The sequence below is a fragment of the Papio anubis genome, chromosome 4 (assembly GCF_008728515.1).
Source record: "Papio anubis isolate 15944 chromosome 4, Panubis1.0, whole genome shotgun sequence".
NCBI classification, from domain to species: Eukaryota; Metazoa; Chordata; class Mammalia; order Primates; family Cercopithecidae; genus Papio; species Papio anubis.
This window is the reverse complement of record NC_044979.1, coordinates 161,061,293-161,084,072: the sequence shown is the minus strand read 5'-3', so window position 1 is coordinate 161,084,072 and position 22,780 is coordinate 161,061,293. Positions and strand designations below refer to the sequence as shown.

Genomic DNA, 22,780 nt, shown 5'->3' with positions numbered 1-22,780 from the left:
TAAGCTGATAAATAAATGAGGCTTACCTCATTGTGGTTACACCATCTTAACCATAAGTGGGAGTATGACTACAGTGATATATTTTTAGAGTAGAAATTGGAATAAGCAAATATGTTAAAAATCCTTTTTCTGCCACCTACAGATAACAAATGTGTGTTAGTGAATTGTCCAATTCTTTAACAGTTATATGCAGATATACTCAAATAAATACACAAACACAACATAGATGTCTGCAGGAAGGCTTTCCATTCCTTAAGATTTAGTTAAATTTCCTAAATCTAAAACTGGGTACATTGTTGGTTAATTGCCTCCAAACTCGCCTTTTCAGTGCATTTTTATGAGAGGCAGATGTGTAGGTGGTGGTAGTGGACATGGAAGGCTGTGACTGCTATAGTCTGAGCATTTGTGTCTCCCTAAAACTCACATGTTGAAACCTGGTCACCAAAGGGATGGTGTTAGGAGGTGGGGCCTTTGGGAGGTGATTAGGTCACGAGGGCAGAGCTTTCATGAACAGGTTTAATGCTCTGATAAAATTGGTCTCAGAAAGCTGTCTTGCCCCTTTAACCATATGAAGACACGGTGGTGAGAAGGTGGCATCTACGAGCCAAGAAGTGAGTCCTCACCAGACACCAAATCTCCCAGCACCTTGATCTCAGACTTCCAGCCTCCAGAACTGTGAGAAATAAATTTCGTTGTTTATAAGCCACCAGTTAATGATATTTTGTTATAACACCCTTTGACATATAGTAATGCCAATATCTTAAAATTCCACATTTGACGTTAATCTTGCTAAAAGATTCTGCAACGCAGGCTTCATAGGCACAGTGCTTAGCTCTCCTCTTCTCCCTCATTTTATGGGTGAACAACAATGACAAAACAACAAAATCTTATTTTACTATGCAGAATGACTCCAGTCTCCTCAAACCCTGTCTTTAAATTCAGCTCTAGGATTTCCTTCACATATCCAAGTTACGAAGTTTCTGAAGAGAGTGAAAAGGTCTGTTAGGGAATGGCATTCATATTTTTTAAGTTACCTGTGGTGTAAAGATCACATATACATAAATACATATGATTTACATATATAGATACTGATGTATGTATTCTTCAAAGTGAAAAATTTTTAGATAGCGTTTTGCTCTTGTTGCCCAGGCTGGAGTATAACGGTGTGATCTTGGCTTATTGCAACCTCCACCTCCCAGGTTCAAACGATTCTCCTGCCTCAGCCTCCCGAGTAGCTGGGATTACAGGCGCCTGCCACCATGCCCAGCTAATTTTTTGTATTTTTAGTAGAGATGGGGTTTCACTATGTTGGCCAGGCTGGTCTCGAACTCCTGACCTCAGACAATCCACCTGCCTTGGCCTCCCAAAGTGCTGGGATTACAAGTGTGAGTCACTGCACCCAGCCCAAAATGAAATATTTTAATGCTATATCATAAATTTTTTTGCTTTTAATAAAATGTTTAAAATTGGATTTTACAAAGAAGTAAAAAAAAAATATAAAATGTTGTTTATATGTTATTTCATATGCCACATCATTTTTAATGGGCTGAGTTTTTATGAGTAAACAATACCGTCTCATAAGAAATTTGGATTTTTGTAACTTTTCCAGTTACAAAAACCACTGTGATAGATATTGAAATTAAATAATGTATTTTGAAATAATCCAAGTGTGCAAAATAGAAAATGATAAAGGAACTTAGAATATATTTAAACTGAATTATAACAAAAATATGACATTCTAAAATGTATTTGGAGCTTGAAGCTATGTTTAGGAGAAATGCACAACTTTAAATGTATATAGTAAAAAAATAAAAAGTATTTAATTTGCAAATCATTGGATATTTTCTACATATCTTTCTGTTATCGATTTCTAATTAAATCCCTTATAGTCAGAGAACATACTTTGTGTGGTTTTAATCCTTTTAAATGTATCAAGGCTTGTCTGTGGCATCAAATAAGATTTATCTTAATAAATGGTCTGTGGATTCTCAAAAAATGAGTAAATGTGTTAAACCAATGACATAAATTTTCACGTTAAGAAGCCAGAAAGATATGATTATATTAAACCCAAACAAGAAAGAAAGCAATAAAGATAAAAGCATAAATCTATAGAGAAGACAACAAATAACAGAGAAAATTAACAAAGCCAAAAATTAATTCCTTAAAAAGATCAATGAAATTGATTCATCCCTAGCAAGAACATTTTTTTTTTTAAAAGAGACAAACCCAAATTTCGATGTCAAGAATGAAAGCAAGATATACCATAGATTCTATAGACAATGGATAATGGCAATTTTATGCCAACACATTTGACAAGTTGGATGAAGTGGACAAATTTATTGCAAAAAGAGTCAACTTATCCAAGCTGACTTAAGATGAAATTAAAACTCTTAATTTCCCTGTGTCTGCTTAAGTAGTGTAATCCACTAATTAAAAAGTCCCTTTACAAAGAAAACTCCAGGACTAGATGGTTTCACTGGTGAAGTCTATCCAATATTTAAAGAAGAAATAATAATATTATCCAAAAATGTTCAGAAATTAGAGACAAAAGAAACACTTCTAACTTAGTTATGGGGTCAGCATAAACCCACAGCAAAGCCTGACAAAGAAAATTACAGACCAGTATCTCTTATGTTTGCAGACAAAAAAAAAAAACCTTCAACAAAATACTAGCACGCCAAATCCAGCAACATATGAAAACAATAATAATGAACCCTAAGCAGGGTTCATTCCAGGAAAACAAAATCAGTTTGTGATTCAAAAATCAATCAACATAATTAAACACATTTAAAGAGTCATCTCCATAAATCCAACTGAGTACCTTTGGCTTGGACAACTAGGTTAGTAGCAGTGGGGATGAAGAAGAGGATATGGATTTGTGATAGGTATTTATGATAGAAGATTCACTGATAAGGCAGGGCGCGGTGGCTCACACCTATAATCCCAGCATTTTGAGAGGCTGAGGCAGGCGGACCACTTGAGGTCAGGAGTTCGAGACCAGTCTGGCCAAAATGGTGAAACCCCGTCTCTATTAAAAATACAAAATCAGCCAGGCATGGTGGCGGGTACTTGTAGTCCCAGCTAGTCAAAAGGCTGAGGCAGGAGAATCGCTTGAACCCAGGAAGTGGAGGTTGCAGTGAGCCAAGATCACACCATTGCACTCCAGCCTGGGTGACAGAGATCTTGTCTCAAAAAAAAAAAAAAAAAAAAAAAACTTGCTGATAGGATATAAATATGAGGAAAATAGAGGAATCAAGGAAAATTTTAAGTCCTTTCTTTTGAGCAATTGGGTCGACGGAGGTGCTGTTCATTGGGAAGAGAAAATTGGGAAGAGCACAGATATGTTGGAAAATAGAAAGTACTGTTTTCTGGCCAGGTGCAGTGGCTCACACCTGTAATCCCAGCACTTTAAGAAGCTGAGGCGGTGGATCACCTGAGATCAAGAGTTTGAGACCAGCGTGGCGAACATGGTGAAACCTCCTCTCTACTAAAAATACAAAAATTAGTGATCATGCTGGCGCTGTGCCTGTAGTCCCAGCTACTCAGGAGGCTGAAGCATGAGAACGGCTTGAACCTGGCATGTGGAGGTTGCAATGAGCCGAGATTGCGCCACTGCACTCCAGCCTCAGTGACAGAGCAAGATTCGGTCTAAAATAAAAATAAAAAGTATTCCTTTTGCCATTTTTTGATTAAAATGTCTTAACTTTTACACCCTTGTAAGCAGATGGAGATATTAATGGATTCTGGGAGAGGTCAAAGCTGGATATTAAAATTTATGAGTCGCATAGATGATTTGTAAAGTTATAGTCACCTAATGTGAGGTTGGAAGAAGAAAAGGAGCCTAGTATTGAACCCAAAAGTAGGGATCAGTGAGGTGGAAAATCAGTTGAGTGTAGCTTCAAAGGAAATGTGCTCGAGGACAGTCTGGTCAATTCTGAACAGCGAAGGATAATGGGAATTTTGATGGGCAGAGAGAAAGAAGGAAAAGGAAGGATAAAGAGAGGAAGTATTTCAATCAGAGGGAACAGAATGAAAAAACAGGCTGGGTGCAGTGGCTCATGCCTGTAATCCCAGCACTTTGGGAGGCTGAGGTGGGTGGATCACCTGAGTCGGGAGTTCGAGACCAGCCTGACCAACATGGAGAAAACCCCATCTCTACCAAAAAAAAAAAAATACATAAAAATCAGCCGAGTGTGGGTGGCGCATGCCTGTAATCCTAGCTACTTGGGAGCTGAGGCATGAGAATCGCTTGAACCCGGGAGGCAGAGGTTGCAGTGAGCCGAGGTTGGGCCACTGCACTCCAGCCTGGGCAACAAGAGGGAAACTCCATCTCAAAACACACACACACACACCACAGTCCCTACTCACGCTCCTCCCCAAAGAGATACTAAATTGATCTTCTAGCTATCAACTTTTAGGAAATAGTGAATATATAGAAAGATTTATTTGAGGAAACATTATTTCTCATCCTTAACTCCTTCAGATTCTTAGGATACTAGTTAACAGAGATTGACTTTCAGATAGAGCATATGCCGTTTCCACAATCTAATTTACTCCCAACAGTTCCCACAGGGTGATACGAGTTCAACTACTTCTCCTCTGAGAAATAATTCTGTTTGATGTTGCCAAGGACCTGACAAACAGCCAAAAGAAATTCTGGCATCCTCACGGATGAAGTGAAGACATAGAACATAATCTTACTTTGGTTTATCTTTTCAAAGATGTGGGGCATTGTTTATTTCTCAACAGGGATGAGATGGGTTAATTTTTAACGTAAGAAATAGGTGAGAAAAGCTTTAGAAGTCTGAATATGAGGGAGAAATGTTTTCAGTGGCATGAAAGTTTATCAAACACATATCATGGAGTATCTCAGCCCTAAATCCACCTGGTGAATGATTTTATTTCTGAAAGGTTTCTGACATCCTGTTTGCTAAATTCCTCTGAAGCTTGCTGCTCTCAAATATGTCATTGATTTGCTTCAGCGTGAGAATTCGACAAGAACCTGCTGTAAGAATTCTGCTGGGCAGCTACTTTTTACAGCTTAGGAAACAAGAAAGGTTAGTATGAATTGTGAGCCTCGGAATAATATTTTAGCTGGGGGGTAATTCTGCCATTTCTCAAACTGTGCACCAAAAATCTTGTAAAAAAAAAAAAAAAAAAAAAAAAACCCAGAAATGGTCTGATTCCCTTTACTTTTTCAAACCAAAGTGAGATTTTGAGATTTCATAATGAGACTTGGGACAAATCAATGCAACAAGCTGGCCAATTAAGAAATATAAAGTTCTATTTATGGGAATATACTTGAGCACAAAATAGTTTCTACAAAGTCATATACAAATCAAATATATTGTGGCAAATAAGCATTAAAGTAATGAAACGGTGATTTTTCCTTTTGTGACTCTTGTTATCTGAATATGAATGACTGTGCTGAAGGTACTCTATGGTACCAAAGCATGCTTCTCCAAAAAAGTCACAAAAACGGTCAGAAAGATAAAATATCTTAATATAAATGTATTTTTAAATCGATAAAGGGACATGATTTATTTATCAAATGGATAAACGTATGTGATTAATGAAATTTCTGATAGTTTTAACAATTTCCTTTTATCATTTCCTAATGCTATACTGATGCTGCCGACAATTGTTTTAGCAGATCCAAGTTTCCATGGAATTATATCTAAGAAACTGTAGGAAAAAAAATACAGTTCTCTAGTATAATAATTTTTCTTTGTCTGTAAAATAAGTGATATAAGATGCCAACGCCATGAATTTTGAGGACTACTGGCCCAACTACAGTGCTGTATCCATTGTAACAGCTAAGGATTTTTATTTTTGCGGGGAGAGGGAATGGAGTCTCACTCTGTCTGTCAGGCTGGAGTGCAGTGGCACAATCTCAGCTCACTGCAACCTCCGCCTCCCAGGTTCAAGCGATTCTCCTGCCTCAGCCTCCTGAGTAGCTGGGATTACAGGCGTGTGCCACCACACCCAGCTAATTTTTGTATTTTTAGTAGAGACAGGGTTTTGCCACGTTGGCCAGGCTGGTCTCAAATTCCTGACCTCATGGTCCACCCACCTCAGCCTCCCAAAGTGCTGAGATTACAGGTGTGAGCCACCGGGCCCGGCCACAGCTAAGGTTTTAAGATGCAGTGGTAAACAAGGAAAATATCAGGTCCTAAACTTAATGGATGCTAATCCAGTAGAGGAGAGAGAGTGAAGTGACCGTATTTCTAATGCACAAATCTGACCTGGGCTAATTATGGTTGATAAATAATGCTTCCAGGAGGAAGGTGTATAGGAACTGGAAGCTGGGTAAAGATAGAAACTGGCTCCATGCTTTCACACCATGCTAAGGAAATTGGACTTCTTTCTAGAGGGTAATAAGAAACTATGAAGGGGTTTTAGACATAGGCTTGATGGAATCTAATTTCCATGTCAGTAAGCTGTGTTGTCTTGTGGTAATTTGTGTCTAGTATTTCTTGTGAAGTAGTTGCAAGTCCTGGGTTTCTAAATATATGTATTATAGTCCCAGAGTTTCCACTTACTAAATGTTTTTCAGGAATACCACTCCTATGTAATTTAGAGCTTAATTATAAATTTATTTTCTTCTCTGGTATTCAAGAACCATGGGCTGGGCACATTGGCTCATGCCTTTAATACCAGCGCTTTGGGAGGCCAAGGCAGGAGGATCACTTGAGCCCAGGAGTGTGAGACCAGGCTGGGCAACATAAGGAGAACCTGAATCTACCAAAAATTTAAAAAGAATTAGCCAGGAGTTGTAGCATACTCCTGTGGTCCTAGCAAGAGGCTGAGGTGGGAGGACTGCTTGAGCCCAGGAGGTTGAGGCTGCAGTGAGCTGTGATTGTGCCACTGTATGTAGCCTGAGTGAGAGAGCAAGACCTTGTCTCAAATAAATAAATAAATAAATATGCACCTTTCTCAGGGAGCCAGACAGTATGTATAATGCTGCTAACAATTATGCTTATAATATTTAGGTACAACTTTTCAGAAACACCTTTGTTACATAAAGTGCCCCCCATTTCGTGAAAAGAAATATGTATTCTTCACCTAGTGATGCAGTTTCAAAAACCTGATATGATTTTGTAGGTGACATTGCCACGTCTGTGGTATTCTTTTGGGTAAGCTTCTTTATGATAGTGTTTTTAAAAAAATGTTCTATTTTATGGAAAATTTCATGCATACTCTAGAGAGCACAGTATAATAAACCCTCACGTATCTGTCACCCAGTCTCAACAGTTTTCAGCACATGGCCTTTGTGTGTGTGTGTGTGTTTTCAGTCCACCCACTGAAGTATTTTGAAGCAAATGCTAGACATCACACTATTTCATCTCTAAGTACTTCAGTATGCATTTTTGAAAGATTAAAATCCCTTTCCTCCATTTCTCTCTCTTCTCTTTCCTTCCTTCCTTTCCTCCTCATAACCGCGACACTATTACCACACCTAAAAAAACAGCAAATTCCTTAATATTTAAAAAAATAGTGTTCAAATTTCCTTGATTGCCTCAAAAGTTTACTTATTTATTGTAATCAGGATACAAACCAAACCACACAATGCATTGGGTGAGTGAAAGAGACTCTTAAGTCTCTTTTAATCTATACATTCCCCTTCTTATTTTTCTTGTAATTTTTTTGTATCTGTGTTGTTTTCATTTGTATTTTTGCTGACTGTATCCATGTAAATGACAGTCTCTCTGTCTCCTATATTTCCTATGAACTGGTACTTATACTGGGGGAATTTATCAGATTTAGGTTCAGTTTGTGTTTTGGCAAGAGTCGTCCCAATGCGTCATATCAGGAGGCATATGATTATCTGCTTGTCTCGCTCTTTTTTTTTTTTTTTTTTTTTGAGACAGAGTCTCACTCTGTTGCCCAGGCTGGAGTGCAGTGGCGCGACCTCGGCTCACTGCAACCTCCACCTCCCGGATTCATGCCATTCTCCTGCCTCAGGCTCCCGAGTGGCTGGGACCACAGGCTCCTGCCACCACGCCTGACTAATTTTTTGTATTTTTTAGTAGAGACGGGGTTTCACCATGTTAGCCAGGATGGTCTCGATCTGCTGACCTTGTGATCCACCTGCCTCGGCCTCCCAAAGTGCTGGGATTACAGGCGTGAGCCACTGCGCCCGGCCCGGGTTGTCTCTCTTTTCATGATATTAAGATCAATAGATATATTCAGGGATTGTGAGGCAAATCCATCCTTTACAAACTGTCTCACCAACTTTTCACCTAATGGTTTTAGCAGCTGTTGGTGATGATTGCCCAGAGCCATTATTTTACTAAGGGTTGGTTGTATGGTAATATTTTATAAAACTCCGTTGACTTAGTAGAGATGAATACTACTTAAAGTAAAATTTGGTATAAGCTTCTCACTTTGGATAAGACAAAAGCCAGAGGAAATGAGAAAAGTACCCAATGTTTGCAATTCTCATTTGTTAGACGTATTAAACACACCTCCCTTCCATTGACTGTAGGTGCTAACAGCAATCTTCTGTTGAGACAGACTTAATCCTAATGAAAAGCCCCAGGCAGGGCTTCAAGCCTGGGTTGGCCCTTATGCAAGTGACCTCAGCCAAGTTGACTAATCCCTCTATGCCTCGATTTCTCCATTTATAAAATGGACAGTTCTCTTATCTACTTCAAGGAGTTGTGAGAGATAAGTGAGAAGACAAATAAAGGACTTGACAGATCATAAGAGATCAGAATTAGCTCTTACTCCTTACTCATTCAGTCATTCAACACATTTTTTACGCTATTTTATGATTTTTCACCATTACATGAGGTGAGCACCAATTTCAACCTAGAGTACTGGATTCTTTGGAGGGCAGTTTTTCTTTCCTAGACCTTTACACTTATTTAGGAGTCTACAGTTGCAAGATGAGTTCACATACATGAGTTCATTTAACCCTTTCAATGGCCCTGCACTGCAGGCAAGTGTGTCAATGACCCTAGCATAGGAGAGAGAAAATGGAGGAGGAGAACGGTTAAACAACTTGCTCTAAGTTTCATATCTGGTAGTGGGAAAACAAGGACCATAATCTGTTTCTTCTGGTTCTTTCCTTTGGCACACCACTTTACATATCCTCCACAACAGAAGGTTCTTTATTTGTTTATACCTTTATTCTAGGTATTCTTTATTTGTTTAATCAACTAGCTAATGCATTTTAGGCCAACAGGGCAGATTCTCACACTTACTTCTATTTAAAATATCCTCTATTTTTAGGCCGGGCGCGGTGGCTCACGCCTGTAATTCCAGCACTTTGGGAGGCCGAGGCAGCCAGATCACTTGAGGTCAGGAGTTCGAGACCAGCCTGGCCAACATGGTGAAACCTTGTCTCTACTAAAAATACAAAAATTAGCCAGATGTGGTGGCTCACACCTGTAGTCCCAGCTACATGGGAGACTGAGGAAGGAAAATTGCTTGAACCCGGAAGGTAAAGGTTGCAGTGAGCTGAGATCATGCCATTGCACTCCAGCCTGGGCAACACAGTGACTCTGTCTCAAAAACAAAAATCCTCTATTTTTAGGATCTGAGAGCTGGAGCAAGAATCCTAGCATGGAGTTCTTAATGCATAGCTTTTTCCTTTAACCATTAAGTCAAATGAACATTCTAATTCAACTATTCAGTGATGTTTATCAGTGTATTAATATGCAACATGCCATCTCATTCACAAAGTAAAACCAACATTAGCGATAGGAAGCTTACTTTCTATATTCCTACAATGAGTATTAGAGCAAACCTTTTTGCATAGTTTTCTAAGGAAGTGAATTAAAGAGTTGCTCATAGATTTGATAAATAACATTTTCTTCAATGTTCTATTTCATTCCTATCTAGTTACTGTGGTGTTACCTATAAAAATAGCGTAAGTGTTAACTGGGTGTTACTAGTATCATGGAATGAAGATTCCCAAATCAACTACCTTGTTAGCGGACACGAGAAAATGCTTTTCTCAGATTACAGCCAGGCGCGGTGGCTCATGCCTGTAATCCCAGCACTTGGGAGGCCGAGGTGGGCAGATCACTTGAACTCAGGAGTTCGAGAACAGCCTGGCCAACATGGTGAAACCCCGTCTCTACTAAAAATACAAAAATTAGCTGGGCGTGGTGATGCAGGCCTGTAATCAATCCCAGCTACTGGGGAGGCTGAGGCAGGAGAATCGCTTAAACTCAGGAGGCAGAGGTTGCGGTGAGCCGAGATCAACTGTGCTCCAGCCTGGACGACAGAGTGAGACTGTGGGTCTCAAAAAAAAAAAAAAAAAAAAAAATTTACAGAGAAAGTTTCAAATCCCATGAACACTGCCATAATCGTTTAGTTAAAACGGATGCTCATCAGTTGACGATGAAATGTTGTAAGTCAGTATGGTCAGTCTGTGAACTGTTTGTTGTCAGTCTACAGGGAGATGAGTGCAAGCATTAAAACAATTTTGGTAATTTGATAGAGAAATCTTATGCCTGTGGAACCTAGTAATTTTTTAAAAATAGTTATGTGTCTTTTAAATTTCATTTCTCTAGTAATTCAGTTTTTAAACGTATTGAGGTGTAATTTACATAATCCCTTGCACCTATTTTAAGTATACATTTAGATGAGTTTTGGCAAATCTGTTCATACAGATAATCGTCAACAAAGCATAATATAGGCTATGCTCATCATCCTCCCAAATTTCTTTATGCCGAATCCAGGAAATCAACCACTATCCCTAGCCCTAGGCAACCAATGAACTGCTTTCTATCCTTACAATGAGATTTGCCTTTTCCAGAGTTGTTGATGAGGCAGTTGTTCACTCCCTTTATTGCTGAGTCATACTTCTATTCTATGGGTATTCATAATTTGTTTATTCAGTCACCTGTTGATGGATAGTTGTGTTGTTAACGGTTTGGGGACGTTATGAATAAAGCTGTTATAAACATTCGTGTACAAGTCTTTCAGTGAACGTGTTTTATTTCTCTTAAATAAATGTCTAGGATTGGGCTGGGCATGATGGCTAATACCTGTATTGTCAGCACCTTGGGAGGCCTAGGCGGGCAGATCACCTGAAGTCCGGAGTTCGAGACTAGCCCCGGCCAATATGGCAAAACCCTGTCTCTACTAAAAATACAAAAATTACCCGGATGTGGTGGCTGGTGCCTGTAATCCCAGCTACTTGGGAAGCTGAGGCAGGAGAATCACTTGAACCTGGGAGGTGGAGGTTGCAGTGAGTCAAGACTGCACCATTGCACTCTAGCCTGGGTGGCAAGAGTGAAACTCTGTCTCAAAAAAATAAAAAAAAAAATGCCTAGGATTAGAATTGCTGTGTCGTGACAGAAGTGTTTTAAGTTTTCCAAAGCAGTGTGCCATTTTACATTTCCACTAGCAATGTGCGTGACTTCATTTGGTCCTTGTCATTGAGAACAATTGCTATTGTGAGTCTTCTAACTTCGAGCAGTTGTAACGTTTTTAGTGGTACTGGATTGTGACTTCATGTTTCCTGATAACTAATAATGCCAAATAGCTTTTCATATGCTTACTGGCCATACATATATCTTTTTTTATGAAATGTCTGTATGAATCCTTTGACCATAAATTATTTGATTGTCTTAGTGAGTTAAAAGAGTTTCTCATAAATTTTTGATATTAAATATCTTACCTTTGTAAGATAGTAACATTGCCATAATCATTCAGTTAAAACTGATGCTCATCGCTTAATGACAAAATAATGCAAATTAGTGTGGTCAAATACACTTATCTTACCTTTGTAAGAGGTGGAGGTTGCAGTGGGCTGAGATAGCACTACTTACCTTTGTAAGATAAGTGTATTGCAAATATTTTCTCCCAATCTGTACCTTGCTTTTTATTTAACTTAATTACTTCTTTTTTTTTTTTTTTTTTTGAGACAGGGTCTTGCTCTGTCACCCAGACTACAGTGCACTGGTGTGATCATAGCTCATCATAACCTCAGGCTCCTAGACTCAATGTTCCTGCCTCAGGCTTCTGAGTAGCCAGAACTACAGGTGCATGCTACCATACTTGGCTAATTAAAAAAATTTTTTTTTTTTCGTAGAGAGGGGGTCTCACAAGGTTGCCCAGGCTGGTCTCGAACTCCTGGGTTCAAGCAATCCTCCCCAGTCAACCTCCCATAGCACTGAAATTACAGGCGTGTGTCACTACACCCAGCCTTGCCTTTTAATAGTGTCTTTCAAAGAACAGGTGTTTTAAAAATTTTTGATGAAGTCCAATTTACTGTCTTTTTTTTTATTTTTATCAGAGACAGCGTCCCACTCTGTCACCCCCAGACTGGAGTGCTGTAGTGGCAGAATCACACCTCACTGTAACCTCAAGCTCGATCTGCACTTGAACTTCAAATTTGAACCTGGGCTCAAGCAATCCTCCCTCCTCAGCCTTCTGAGTAGCTAGAACTACAGCCGTACACAACCATGCCCAGCGAATTTTATTTTAATTTTTATATTTTTGTAGAGATGGGGTCTTGCTATGTTGCCCAGGCTGGTCTCAAAACTCATGGCCTCAAGTAATCTTCCTGCCTCAGCCTTCGAAAGCACTGTATTTACAGGCAGGAGCCACCACATCCAGCCTAGTTTTGCTTCTTTAATATCTGAGAAATCTTTATCTACTCCAAGGTTATGAAAAATTTTTATAAGTTTTAGATTTTATATTTAGGTCTAGAATCCGTTGTGTTAATTTTTACGTGTGGTATGAGGCAAGGGTTGACATTCATTTTTCTCCATGAATAGACGCAGTTGTTCAACATTTGTTGAAATAACTACCGTTTCCCTATTGAATTACCTTGGCAACTTTGTCAAAAATCAATGAGCCATACATGTGGGTCCATTTCTGGATCCTAGTCTGTTCATTGACCTATATGTTTATCCTTACCTAAATACCACTTCTTGATTGCTGTAACTTTATATAGCAAAGTTTTATATAGCACAGTGCAAGTTCTCTAATTCTTTTTCCAAAATATTGTGACTATTCTGTCATTTGTATTTACACGTAAATTTTATAATTAGCTTGTCTACAAAAAAAGACGGGCAGAATTTTTATTGTAATTTAATTTATAGATCAATTTAGGAATAACTAACATTTACAAGATTTACATTTACACAATTGGGTCTTAGGCCAGGCATGGTGGCTCACGCCTGTAATCCCAGCACTTCAGGAGGCCGAGTCAGGCAGATCACTTGAAGTCAGGAGTTCGAGACCAGCCTGGCCAACATAGCGAAGCCCCCATCTCTACTAAAAATACAAAAAATTAGTCAGGTATCATGGCACACGCCTGTAATCCCAGCTATTCGGGAGGCTGAAGCATGGTAATCGCTTGAACCCAGGAGGCGGAGGTTGCAGTGGGCTGAGATAGCACTACTGTACTCCAGCTTGGGTGACAGAGTGAGACTGTCTCAAAAAGAAAAAAAGTAAGAAAACCCAAAATTGAGTCTTCCAATCCAGAATTATGGTGTTATATCTCCACCTACTTAGACATTCTTTCATTTCTTTGCAAGTTCTATAGTTTTCATTGATAGGTCTTGCACAAATTTTGCTCTATTTGTCCCTATTTCATGTCAATATTATTGCAAATGGTGGTTTTTAAATGTTAATTTCCATTTATTAGTTTCTAGCATGTAGAAATAAAATTGAACTTCGCATATTGACCTTGTACCTTACCTTGTTATTCTCACAACTTTTTTTATTCCTGGGGGCGTTTAACATGTCTGATGTCTTCTGCAGTTTTATTTTTTGCAGTATGTATGCTTTTTACTTCTCTTACATTATGTCACAGGCTAGGCTGATACAATTCTGAAAAAAAATGATAAAAGCAGATTTGTTTCCCAAATCTTGCGGGGAGGGAGGCAGAGTGGTGAGGGGCAACAAACATGTGATGTTTGTTACAGGTTTTTCCATAGATACCTTTTTATCAGGTTAAGGAAGTTCTCTTCTAGTTTGCTGAGAGTTTTAATCATGAATGGATGTTAAATTGTATATTTTTCTGCATCTATTGAGTTGAACATGTTCCTCCCCCATTGTATTGTTAATATGGTAAATACTGATTTTTAAAATTCTTGTAATTGATTCTTTAAAAAAAACTCAACTGTGGTAAAATACACACAATAGGAAATTTACCATCTTAACCATCTTTACTACGGTTTGGTATTGTTAAGCATATTCATAGCTGTGTAACCATCTCCAGTTTTTCATCTTGCGAAACTGAAACTCTATGCCCATTAAACAGTAACTTCCCATTTCCCCCTCCCTGCTACTAATTCAGTTTTTATTTTACAAATGTTTGTCTCTGACAAATTGGAAATAAGAAAGTGGTCCTTTACTACAGAAAGTTTTAAAAGCAATGTTCTAAAGCTGTCAGTTTATTATTAGTAAAAAGCATTTTAAACACATATTTGGCTTGCAAATTAAACTCTAAAGCTGTACACACACAAAACTGCAGTCCTGGGAGAATACACCTCACTAGTGTCCTGGCTGATATCGATTCAAACTAGATACAGTTACACTGTGTATTTTTAAAGCAATTTATTTCTAACCATAAGTTTCTATTTAAGCATGTCAATCAAAGTTTCATCATTGCTTCACCATAAAGGCAGGCATGAATCACTCTTTCCTAACCCCTTCCATCCATTCTTCTATATTCTGATTCTGGCTGAAGCAACCTGCTGATAGCCAACATGAACAGGTGATTTTTTGTTTTTTTTTTTTTTTTTTTTTTTAAAAAAAAAAGGCTTTACAAAAGGTTTACAATTTAGCAATCATCAGCTTCCTTTTGACAGCTACTCAGTCTTACCACTTCATCTGTTACTATTCTAAAACAATTTGGCTTTGTAGATGGAATTTCATTTTCTTAAAGAGATTAACCTACTAAATTTAGTTCAGTGAAGTATGTTCTTCGCAAATTGACAGCTTTTAAGTTAAAAAGTGCATGGGAATCATATGTACAATGTATAAGTGGACTGTCAGATTACTATCCAACAAAATATCCTGGGGATTTAAGATTTTGTTTTCAGGAAAAAAAAACTTTAAGCAACACAGAAACATACTGTATAATAGTTTTATTTTTCTCATTTTACTATTTTTACATTTTATGCACAAATATTTTTTATCTGCGTAAAAATAGAAAATAACTGTTTTATGTAAAATTACAAAAAAAATTAAAACCACAAAGAAATACATAATTGTTATTATGACAGTATAAGTGTCGTCGTTATTTAAAGAGTAAAAATGTATGCAAAAGTCCTCCTCCCATTTACAAAAGATTGAGAATTTTTTTTTTTCCTGGCAGCAAGTGAAATATTGAAGTATCAATATTTTTACACCCTTTAGATCTGAAGACATTAAGTTAGTCACAGGTTTGTTTTGCAATTATGAATTTTAAAACATTTTTGTGCTATTTCAAGGATACTAGTTCTTTCTTAAAGGGCAGTAGCATAAAAGGAATATGGAAAACGGCAGACCTTGCAAAAATATTTGGTGGTACAATTCTTTTTGTATCATACTTGAGTATCACCATTAATCAGGGGAGAAAACACCTAAACAATTTTTCCTAATTAAATGACATAGACTGATACAAAAATAAATGTGATCAATTTATCTGAAGATCAACCACGCAAAGCAATTCTGCCTAATTGGTTTTTCTGATGCCAACACAAATATTTAGACTTTAGGCTAGCGAGATATGTATAAAAGTTGGCTCAATAAAAACTTCACATGGAAAACAAGTTTTAAAACAAAAAGGAACATTTCTTTTACTTAAATTATTGTACTTCTAAGGTACAAATGATGACCAATAATTTTATCTTTCTTCCTTTGAATATACTGTAAATTGTATGAAAAATTCCTTTATAAAAACAAAGCAAAGAATGAATAGCATGAATTTTATTTTCTTTCATAATATGTTATCTTTTAATAGAAGAAGAAAAACTGCCTGGCTTTCTGACAACTGTAAGTAAAACAAATATTTTACATATAATTTAAGGCAAAGTAATGAGTTTCTTGAATCAACTGGAGAGAAATTAGTCATATTACTTTACCTATGTCATGCATAAATGATGGTAAGAAGAAAAAAAAGCATCTGATCATGTATGAGAACTGTCTCTGTTCAAATTATGAGAAATAAAATGAAAATTGCTAAAGGGAGAAAATGAATAAAATATGATTTTAAAAAAACCATATGGGAATTGCATAGATGAGAAAAGAATTTTCATTCTAGGGATCTAAAACTAATGTTTCTAGCTTTAAAAACATACACACACATATGTAACTGAGACATGTCTGTCATCTTGGCTAAAATTTTAATATGTCTCCCCAAAAGCATTTTAAATATGAAAGCCAAGATTCTTAAGCTCTTGATGATATACCAGAACGGTATACTTTATTATTATTTTTTTAAAACTACAAGCAACTTGTCAACTCCCTAGGCCGTAAGAGGATGGTGCAAAACCTTTCTAGCTGTCTATTTGTCATCTGACACTAGAGCTTCTGTATATTATTTCATATTGTTATTTTACTCAGACATTCTTACAACCACAGTGCCCAAATTGTACTAATAATTTGTTCATATATTCTCTTTCAAAAAAGTAATAATGGACATACAAATTTTACTCTGCTCAGGTATCAGCTGCAGAAAGGACTTAATATAAATGAATTAAGAGAACATGTTGTAGTAAAATTATGTGTTAAGATTACCAGAGAAAGAGATCAAAGATCCCTTCCTCTCTTCCTTGTCCTTAAGATCCCTGCCTCTTATGATTCATTCCAAACCACTACCAGAATTGCTAACAATGCCATCTTGCCTGTATTAACATGCCTTTTTCTCCTAGTTAAGTTAAAAGCATTAACTGAGCTCTTAAGAAGCTTTTTAAGGGGACAGATTTAAAGAAAACAATGAAGGAGAAGGTGCATAAATATTTGAGAATCAACCTTCTCAAATCTGTAAGAGGATTGATAGCTATCTGCCAGTCTCATATAATAATTTGTGCTTAATACCTTAACAAAAACAGAAAAGAAAGAAAAAGACATTTCTAGCCATTTTTGTTTAGTGTTAGCTTATGTAAGGAATGTCATATGTGCAGGAATTATTTAATTTGAATCAAAATGAATAATCTTCTGTATATCTTTATGCCTTCATATATGTTTATAAAATGATCAACTGAATATATAGATACATGTATACACATATATAATATGGAAAAGGAAAAAAAAATAAGTGGAAAAGTATTATCTTAAAGAGAAGGCTGCCTATAACAGAGGTCGAATTTTCTTTTTAAAACTATTTGCAAGTAATTTACTAATGCCTTGAAAGGTAAAGTACTGCTGACTAATTTAAAGTCTTCATTTTATCAGAAACACAGGAATATAAGCTGCTTTGCATAATAAACTGGCACTACAGGGTAATTTTAAAAAAAAGGAAGCCATAACAAACCAAACCAAACCTTTACTTTTGGGTTGAGGTATACCTTTTCAGTTTTTTAAATCTCTGACAGGAAAAACAGAGATCATTTTATAATTTTTGTAACAGCTGGTTTATTAGAATTAAATTCCTATCTCAAAATAATTTAAATTCTTGGTCTGACATGAATAATCTATACAGAAAATCCTTACAATTGGCTTGAGTTAATAAGCCAGATTTAAACCTGGATCTCCTCCTTCAGCACTGCTCTTTTTGCCAGTCAACTTCTTACTGTCCTTTGCTTGCAAATATATAAATAACCTGATACTCTTAGTTTAGTAATTTATTAATATAAATTTATTTGATATGAACATTTTAGCTCTGCTTGATTAGATGAAACAGGCACACATGCTTTAGCTGAGAAATTCCATTTTCTGGTTCTATGTAAAGCAACATCTAAAGCAGCAGAGAGGGGAAACAGTTATATTTTCAAAAATAGTTAAGCCAGACTGTTTCCTGGAGATACTTCATTTATTTTTCATTTTCAGATACTACTGGCTGTTTTTGGTAGGGCTACACATTAATACTGACCAGTTTAGCTTTCCTGACTGTTAACAAACTATTCCACAATGAACCTGCCTTCACGCTGCAGACATTGTGGAGATCCTTTAACATACACATATTCTAAAATATATGCTCAAAGTAAAAAGATCCAAATTCACAAGAGTATGAAATATTTATAAAAAATCATGCATCAGACTGTACAGTCTAGAAATAAAAGAAGATTCAAATTCGGTAATAAAGGTAAGAGCTATACTTGCTCTAAACATTTTAAGAAAGACTTTGGAGTCCCAGAATGTCTTGGGGCTCAATTATCCTTTTCCGTTTGCAGAGAAGCAGTGGCCAGAGCTACTGCTGTGACTGGCTGGGCAATTCCATGGAGCTGCATCTTTGCAAGTTTCTTCTGTTCACATTCTGTGACCAAACGGTTCAACTCTGCTGCACTGTATCCAATAAGAGTCTTCAAGTCACAGACAAACTTGTACACAAATCTCTTGCCTTGAACTTTACAAATCATGTCCCCATCATAATAATACCTTTAAAAAGAGAAAAAAAAATTAGAGACTTCATAAAAAATAAATGAGACTTAGAATAATTTACAGACTATTCCGTAAGCAGAAGCCTAGTAGAGTACTGCATCCACCACAATAGCAGTTAATATTGAAGTTATATAGAATATTTAATGCTACTATCAAATGAAGCACATCCAAACATCATTTACTACAATTTCAACGCTCAGTACTCCAAAACTCTATAAACTTTCAAAACATATTTTCAACAATTAGGATGAAACATTGATTTAAAAGTAATTATTAAACAAAACAAACCTTTAGAGCAGTAGAAGAGCCTAAGAACAAGAGCTTTGGAGTCAGAGCCGAGATTCAAAACCTAACATTTCTGAGACCACAGGAGTCATTTTCTCAAAGCTTTTATTCGTCATTTATAAAGTGAGGTGAACAGTGCTTACACCCTCATATCACTGTTGAGGATTAAAGGGATAATCTTTGTAAAGTGCTTAGTATACAATGATTGGCACACAGCCCTCTACAAAATAGAAGCTATGTTAATAGAAGTCATTAATATGAAAAAAACTAATATATTCCATTTCTTTTCTGTCTTGTAAAGAATCCTATATGATGAAGTCATGTCTTCATCTTTATTATTTCACTATGTAAATGCTTTCCAAATTTCAGATAAATTATCCAAGCCCAATAGGTAGCTTTAAGTCTAAGGAAAAGGTCTAAACGAAACAGAGGATACAGAAAAACAGGAAAAGGGCATTGTAAAGAGACAATATTTCTAAACGTACACAAGCAGAGTTCCAGCAGTCATTCTAGAAATCTGGTTTACTGCTGCATTCTATAGAGATGCAAACAGAGTTGGATTTATGTTTCCTTTGGAAAACAAACACTATGTACTGCTAATTCCAACAACAGGAAAAAGAGGCAAGTCAAGCTCTTTCCAGGACTGGCAGAATGCAAAGCCCTTATTTTAAAATTGCACTGCCCACTGACAAAGGACTACTACAAAAGAAACAACTATTTGCAAAAGTACCACTGATATAAACTATCACATTTAGCAGGATAAAAGTCACTTGGCTTAATCAAGAGTCTATTAATGAAACGACTGACCTATATACAGGAAACTGTCATCTCCCTAATTCCAGAATAGTTAAAGGAAAATAGTTATGTTTGATTTCCCAGTAAGAGATATAACACATTGCGCAGTCTTGTAGTTTCCATTTATGTCAGTTACATTAGTATAGAATTTGGATCTCAGCTCACAAACCAACAATTCCTTGCCATCCAGTTAAAAATGCTGTAGGCGTTTCAATTGCTTTAAAAAATTTCTACATTAATATGTAAGACTATACATGGGGAAAAAGGAAAATGGAAAAGAGGTTTTATAATTCTAGGAGGAAAATATATTCTATGATTATGCCAGTTCTAGGAGTTGGCATTATATTTCTTGGTAAGAGGTGATAAAAAAGAATATACACACATAAATTTGAATTTTACTGAATACTTCCTTTGATCTAGCACATGCATCACACAACTGTATATAGTAGCATTTATGCCACTTGTTCCCTCCCTAAAATGAAGAAAGTAGAAAGATACACAATACCTGTATTTCATGGATATGATTTCTTTTCTTCCCTTTTTTTGAACTTGTATTTTTAAAAAACTTTTTAATTGCAAATATATCACACAAAAGGACACAGAAGTGAACAGTTCAGTGACTTATTACAAAGTGAACATTCATTCCCCTGTTAAGTATCACTCAAGAAACAACACTGTCAGCATCTAGAATCCCCTTTATGTCCCCTCCCAATCATTCCCCAAATCCTGGCTCTAAAAGGTAAACACAAGCCTGCACCGTGATGGTAATTTCATTGCTTTTTCTTTATATTTTTATCTCCCAAACATGCATCCCTAAATACTGCAATTTAATTTTCCTGTTTTTTGAACTTTACTGAATAAATGTAATCATACAGAATTTGGTCTTTTGGGTCTGGATTCTGTCACTGAACATTGTTTGTGAGGTTCACTGGTCTTCGTTTGTAGCAGGAGCTCAGTTTTCAAGAATGCAAGGTATTCTTGTATGAATATACCATAAATGATTTCTTCTCTACTGTTGATATCTGGTTGTTTCTGGGGTTTGGATGTTACAAATAATCTGCTATGAACATGTGTATGGACATACAAGTACACTTGTTTGATATATATCGAACAGTTGCTTAGGGGAGCAACTGTTACAATTTGCATTCCTATCAAAAGGGTAGAAGCATTCCCACTGCTCCATATCCTCAACAGCACTTAGTTCTGGCAATCTTTTAAATTGTAGCCACTCTAGGGGGTGTGTTGTACCATTTAATTATGGTTTTCAATTGCATTACTCTGAATACTAATGAGGCTGTACACCTTTGTATATATTCATTGGCCATTTGGATAATCTCTAGCCTGAGGTGTCTATTCAAGTCTCTTGCCCATTAAAAAACTGATTCGTAAGAATTGGTTAGATATTCTACATACTTCTGTAAGACATGTGTGGCTCTCTTAATAAGGCTTTCAACGACCAAAAGTTCCTAATTTAAATATAGTCCAATTTATTGATCTTTCCCTTTATAATCAGTCCTTTTGATTCTGCTTAAATGTCCAGAAGTTATGAAAGTATTTCTAGATCCTTTTCTGTTTTACTTTTTACAGGTAGAGCTACAAGGTACATGGAATTGATTTTTGGTACGGCATAAGGAAGAGGTCAACTTTTACTTTTCTCCCAAGATGGATAGTAAATTATCCCAGCACTGATGATTGAAAAGCAGATTGTTTCCTCATATGTTTTCTCCCCACTGCCATTTCTTTAAATCAAATGCTTACGTATTCCTGGTTCTATTTTGGCTCCCTATTCTACTGTATGGCCTATTTGTCTTGAGCAAATAGCATAACTGTCCTATTACTGTAACTTTAGAGTCAGTCTCAATATCCTGTGGGACAAGTCTTTCCACTTTGCTAATCTTCAGGTGTCCTGACTACTGACTACCATGGTACTTTATAGTCCCATGTAAATTTTACAATTATCTTTTCAAGTTCTATGAAAAAACTTAGTTTGATTTGAAAAATCAAAATTACCGCTGTAATTTTGAGGGGTCTTGTATGTATACAATCTGCATCAACTCTCAAAAATGGCAGCTTTAGTTCTGATTATACACAAAGAATCTTTAGACAGTTGGCAATGTGTTTGAGACTGAAAAATGATAAGCATATTGAAAACTAAACATTTTAGTTACTTACGAACTCTGAGAAACAACAGGTCATCCAGGAAAAGAAAAATAATGGTCAACTATGTAATAATAGTTACATGGCCATAATACTCTAACAATGATACTCGCTGAACCAAAATTTCTGTATAATCATATTGGGATATTGAGATGAGGGGATGGTAAGGGGAAGGGAGAGTGTGTGTGTGAGCTAAATTATAATCTTTCAGTGTGAAAATGGCCAAGTGAAACAAGAAGCAGTAAAAGCATGCTATTTAGAAAAACTTGTAAATTGCAGAACTACTTTACTATATTCAATCCCCCCAAAAATCAGACATAATTCTGTGATATTCTTATATATCCTTCTTCTCAGATACTTAAATGTACTTGCTGAATTTCCATCACTGTAGTAGGTATAATTTCTGATAGTAATTTCAGTCGAAAAACCTTATACTACTAATGGAGTTTGTATCAATGTAAAGATTGGATATCCAGATTTAGGCAGATTGTACAGAAAACGGGTCAATATTTTGCATGTAATTGTAAAAACAGGACAGTTTCTGCTTACTCATTAAAAATTAACACTCAATTCACCTATGCAAATAATAAAAATCTCAAAAATCAAACATTTTTTGACAGTATTATATGCTTTCAAATCAGATAAAAACAATCTTAGAGTAATTTTGTAAAAAAAAGTACCTCAAAATTATTAAGATCTTTTTAAAAAGGTTTTTTAATTTGTAAAGAAAACATGAACCAGTTTTTAGTATCATTACGTAACAATGCTTACATCTAGAAGCAGCAGCTATTTTTTAGAAAGGCTTGATAACAGAAAAAACAGTCATAAAGGCTTACCTTAATGCACGACTGAGTTTCTCATAGTTCATTGTAGGCTTATTTTTACGCTGTCCCCATTTTTGTGCCACCAGTTCAGGCTGATTTAGCTTAAATTCACCTTCATCACCAACCCAAGAAATACAGTCTCGAGCATCCTTATCAGTAAGAAGTTCTAGCAAAAACTGCCATAGTTGGATTTGGCCATTGTTTCCTAAATTGATAAGAGG

General features: G+C 36.4%; 1 protein-coding gene across 4 annotated transcripts in view; it reads right to left on the bottom strand.

The window, feature by feature from the left end:
• Positions 1–15,047: 15,047 nt before the first annotated feature.
• GABPA (GA binding protein transcription factor subunit alpha) overlaps positions 15,048–22,780 on the bottom strand; it is a 38,271-nt gene continuing 30,538 nt past the window's right edge. For all 4 annotated transcript variants that reach the window (XM_003895586.5, XM_003895585.3, XM_009202410.4 and 1 more), the window contains exons 9-10: positions 22,572–22,764; positions 15,048–18,495 (exon numbers count right to left, since the gene is read on the bottom strand). In XM_003895586.5, coding sequence (XP_003895635.1) covers positions 18,267–18,495; positions 22,572–22,764 — 422 coding nt within the window. In that variant the 3' untranslated portion in view covers positions 15,048–18,266. The remainder of the gene's footprint in view (positions 18,496–22,571; positions 22,765–22,780) is intronic.